We start from the raw sequence: 4,363 nt of genomic DNA on the forward strand, positions 1-4,363 counted from the left end.
TGCTTACTATCGAAACAATCGAGACAAGGGCAAAGGCATCAGTTTGTTTAGCGCTGTGCTTTCTATAATAAGCATCTAGTAACGGGGTAATTTGTTTAATAAATCTTGGCAATATGGTTGGTAGATAGGTTAATCACTTTGAAGCAGATGTTTCATAGTTGACAAAGAGATGGCGCATCTACTCTCAACTCATCGCTCACAGAACTTCGTGAGCGCGCTCTTTCCGCGCTCGTTTCGTTTCCGTTCAGAGTCCACGCAACCCCACTCTGCTTATAGTAAATACACGATATAGGCACTTTGGACCTTTTATCGTAGTTTATTAAGGCGTTTAAGTCGCACTTTACAAATGATTAATAACTTGGGTCTCGCACCCATCAAAAATCAGAATTCTTTTTTCGAACACATTTACACATAGCATGTAAGAATATATGCGATTCAATTGCTGACTACGAAATATTTTATTTATAAATATGTTTAAGAGAAAGTCAAGTAATTAAACAACAAAAGACATTCTGAATTGGTTTTAAAAATTTAGGATGAAGGGGTAGAGAAGATTTTTTCCTTTCTAGTAGATTTAATGCGTTCCAAACTTTATTCACGGAATGTACGTCATACCAATATTTACTCAGATGTGAATAAAATTCAGATCCTCGTATGATGAAATATGTCTCCGTCATTCGCAGATTACGGGCATGGACCCCCGGGCAGGAAGTGTAACAGTGACGCATAATCGTTGGGGAAAAGTACAGGATCCACCTGATTTTTTTCGTCAAGAAAATAATGTGCCATCAGGGCATCATGTCTGGCTGTTAACGCTAAAATTTCATCAAATGAATCGTCGCTAAAGAATGGGGTAGATGAGTATTGGCTTTCATGACTGGAATGATAAAAATGAAATAAACATTCTAATATACTGTTATGATCAGAAATTTCGATTTCAAACCTTGACTCGAGATTAAAAGTGAAGCCAAAGTTGACGTGATTCTTGACAGCTGGTTCTTTACTGTCGACTGAAGATAAACTCACTGAAGAAATAAAATGATTACATTTAATAATTTAATCATCAGAATGATCACACGCGAGAACCATACCATCTGGCGAAAACTCAGTGACAGCTAGTTGACAGGAAAGCCGCGTACTGCAAGACGCTCGCTTTTTAATCGCCTCCATGATTAAACTAAAAAAGAAAGCCACAAAAGAATCAGCGACTCCTTTTAAATTGGTTCCTACTGTAGACATGGTTGGAGCACTATCGGCAAATCTGTAACAATGGACAAATTGAATCAGTACTTCGATTACGAATGTTTAAAAGCAGGGAAAAGCCGAGTATAGCTTTGAAGAAGAGTACTCATTACAAAAAAAAAAAAAAAAAAATTAATGCAACACAATTAATTAGTTTTTACTTCAGAAATGTGGCATACACCACATCAACCGGCAAGACATAGGGTAGGCTTAAAATAGACAGTAGTCGCATTCCTCGGTGTCGGAAAATCCAGTTCATCACTCCTTGATTAGCTTCAGTGATGGCATTCTGCAACGTTAGACTCACGGTCTCTGGCAGACGGTCGATTACAACCATCTAGAGAGCAATCATTATTGAATTGATTACTCTCATGCATATTTAATAAATGTAAAAATTGCAGTTTGAAACGACTTTTACTATTATTAAGAAAATTAAAGATGAATTAGCTCACCTTCTTTTGCGATTCGCATTCAAGGCAATCGATATCTGTAACGACACTGCTAGTGACTGCTGGTTTGTGCGTCGAGACGCATTGGTAGCACACAACCAAGTTATTCTGTTGAAGAAACACGCGAGCGTCGTCGAAGCCTTGCTGACAAATCTTAGATAGAGTCTACGTCCAACCGACGGATTTAATTAATCCCTGGTGAATGTTCATTCGAATGATTCAATTTACGATTAGAAAAGATGTTGCTAACCTCCGGTTTGGGCGGAAACATGATATGTGCCAGTCGGTACAAATTAGTCCGAGAGAGTTCAATACTTGTGTTAGCGAACACGACCTAAATTCGAAATCGAAAGATAATTTAATACTTCATTTCTTTACATTAGATTGAAACTCACGTGGATTAATCTTGACGTATCTTTATCACGGGCTAAATTTAGGTATGCAAATATATTAATGAGAAAGAAATGTGGTTACTATATTTAGTTTCATTATAAATTACGGCAAATGTCTGATTCCCCGCAGAACGGAGACACAGTTATGGTGTGTTCGTCAAGAACTAGAAGATTGTCGCTTAGGCCACCATCCATGTAACGAACGCCGCGAAACTTTGGAGGAATCATACCGGAGAAAAAAGGAATGAAGCAGCTGCACGCTATGGCCTATTCGATAATATGAAGAAACTCAATTTTAAAATTAGTAATTATTGCATTGAAAAAGTGCTTATAGCAGACCTGAATTAATTCGTCTTTGGTCTCGAAGTGCTTCAGAATGACATTTTTACCATCATACACCCGTGTCACAGAAATATGAATCTTGCCGTTCACTCTTAGATGAGCATCGTCAGGAAGATTCTGAAACATTAAAAAGTCTTTAAACTACTATGTCCATGTTTTGTAAAGTTTGAATGAACCTTTTTTTCAACTCTTTAGGTTTCTTTTGGGCCAAATCAAACGATTGTTGTATACATAAATTTTGAGATTACACTTTCTCATAGTGAATCTTATGGTTTGAAATAATAAAAAGCTAACTGGGACAAATGTGATTTGTGTTTAGTCAGCTCTTATCTGCTGAAAAAATTACTATTTCTAACAAAAAATCACCATTAAATACATGAAAGTAGAAATTAACAACACTACCTTTTGAAGTCCATTTCTAAGAAGATTATGAATATCAAATGAAGGACTAAAAGGTCCTAGCATCCGGCTACGAGCTTGCATAGCGACCTGAAGAACATGACTCGTTATTTCACCTTAAACAAAACAAAAAGACGAATATATAATTTTTATGTTCTAGTTATGAATAAATCATCAAGAAAACCGTGAAACATTCTTACTGGCATAATTCTTCTTCTAAATTTATTTAAAGAAGAAAATTAAAAAGGTAAAGAAAGTTAAAAAAAAAATCTCTTCGAAATTTCTTCCGTACCACTTCTTTGTCAGAATTAGTCAATATCATCTTCCATCCAGGGTTAAGTGCAATATTTAAAAATAGTAATAATGGGAAAGATTATTTATTTTTATTAATCTTCTTACCTAATGGTGCATCACACAAAAGACACGCGGCAGCGATGGCCCCAGCAGACGCTCCTGATACCTTTTTCAGGTACAAATCTGGAGCATATCTATAAATTAATTCAATGGATGATCATTAATTACTACAATCCTTTTAAAAAGAAAAGGAACAATTTCAAACTGAAGAGGGAATAAATAGATAATTGCATACTTCCTTAAACACGCCGCCACACCAACGTGATAAATTCCCATGAAACCACAGCCGGCGAATGACAAATTCATTTTTCTCATTTTTGGCAATTTTGTTTGGCGACAATTTAGAAAAATGGAATCACCCAATACAAGGATCTGTTTTTACGAATAATTCTATAAGATACGACTAGCAGCTACACTGACATTTTTAAACGTTGGCTTGTTCAATGCACCAGAATTTAGTAATACGTGTTTGTGGTGTAAAAATACCAACTCTGTAACATTAGCCAATGGTGATATTTTGCGAAAAAACTCTGATTTCTGACACGACAGTAGAACTAGCTTGTTGGTTGTTTAACTGCAGTTTGTCGAGTAAATACTCGAATAAAAAACTAGAAGCACTTTGCCCAGACTGTTTGACAGAATTATCAGATCAACATTCAGACGTCCTAAAGCCCTAAGGACTAAGGTTAGGAAATCGATACTACATTAATCATTAAATATCGATTTAGTTTTTTTTTTTTTATATATATTAAATTTTTGAAAAATAAGTTCATTTCGAAAATTATACTGCGTTTCTTTTCTGCCATAATAAATAATAAATTAATAATCATGATTGAATAGTCTGGCATGCTAACTGTATGCTCTAAATATTTTGTTTTTTATTTCGAAATTCGAATTATATTTCGCCTGATTTCCCTATCAGAGCCCAAAGCAAAGTCGACGAGCGACGTGACATTTTATTCCAAAGTACCGTGTGCAATGACGTATGCAAATAAAAAGCAACATGGAACTACAGCAAACTACGAACTCTGTGATGGCTAACCTTTGTTTTGATAAAAACCCAGTTTCATGCAAACACTTATATATAGACATGGTGGATGATATAGATATTAGTTCCCAGCAAACGAATGAGATTAAGTATTTATTTATTATTTACAATGCATAAATACTTTACGAAGACAGCAG

The 4,363-nt window shown here is 35.3% G+C and overlaps 1 protein-coding gene across 1 annotated transcript; it reads right to left on the reverse strand.

Moving 5' to 3' along the window:
- Window positions 1-439: 439 nt before the first annotated feature.
- On the reverse strand, window positions 440-3,848 carry LOC124206130 (1-acylglycerol-3-phosphate O-acyltransferase Pnpla3-like). The gene is made up of 12 exons (XM_046603800.1): window positions 3,414-3,848; window positions 3,224-3,312; window positions 2,828-2,940; window positions 2,423-2,542; window positions 2,191-2,350; window positions 2,087-2,118; window positions 1,942-2,025; window positions 1,695-1,856; window positions 1,404-1,579; window positions 1,092-1,261; window positions 944-1,025; window positions 440-877 (listed from the first exon to the last, which is right to left on the reverse strand). Exons 1-12 carry the CDS (start codon window positions 3,491-3,493, stop codon window positions 685-687), a joined length of 1,461 nt encoding a protein of 486 aa, XP_046459756.1. The 5' UTR covers window positions 3,494-3,848; the 3' UTR covers window positions 440-684.
- Window positions 3,849-4,363: the final 515 nt, after the last annotated feature.

This window comes from Daphnia pulex, chromosome 10, assembly GCF_021134715.1.
Source record: "Daphnia pulex isolate KAP4 chromosome 10, ASM2113471v1".
Lineage (NCBI taxonomy): Eukaryota > Metazoa > Arthropoda > Branchiopoda > Diplostraca > Daphniidae > Daphnia > Daphnia pulex.

Coding starts and splice junctions, on each gene's coding strand:
- LOC124206130 (XM_046603800.1), bottom strand. CDS start 3,493: ATGAGAAAAATGAATTTGTCATTCGCCGGCTGTGGTTTCATGGGAATT. Junction 1,262..1,403: donor GTGTATGCCACATTTCTGAA/GTAAAAACTAAT, acceptor CCATTGTTACAG/ATTTGCCGATAGTGCTCCAA. Junction 878..943: donor ACTTTTAATCTCGAGTCAAG/GTTTGAAATCGA, acceptor TTATCATTCCAG/TCATGAAAGCCAATACTCAT.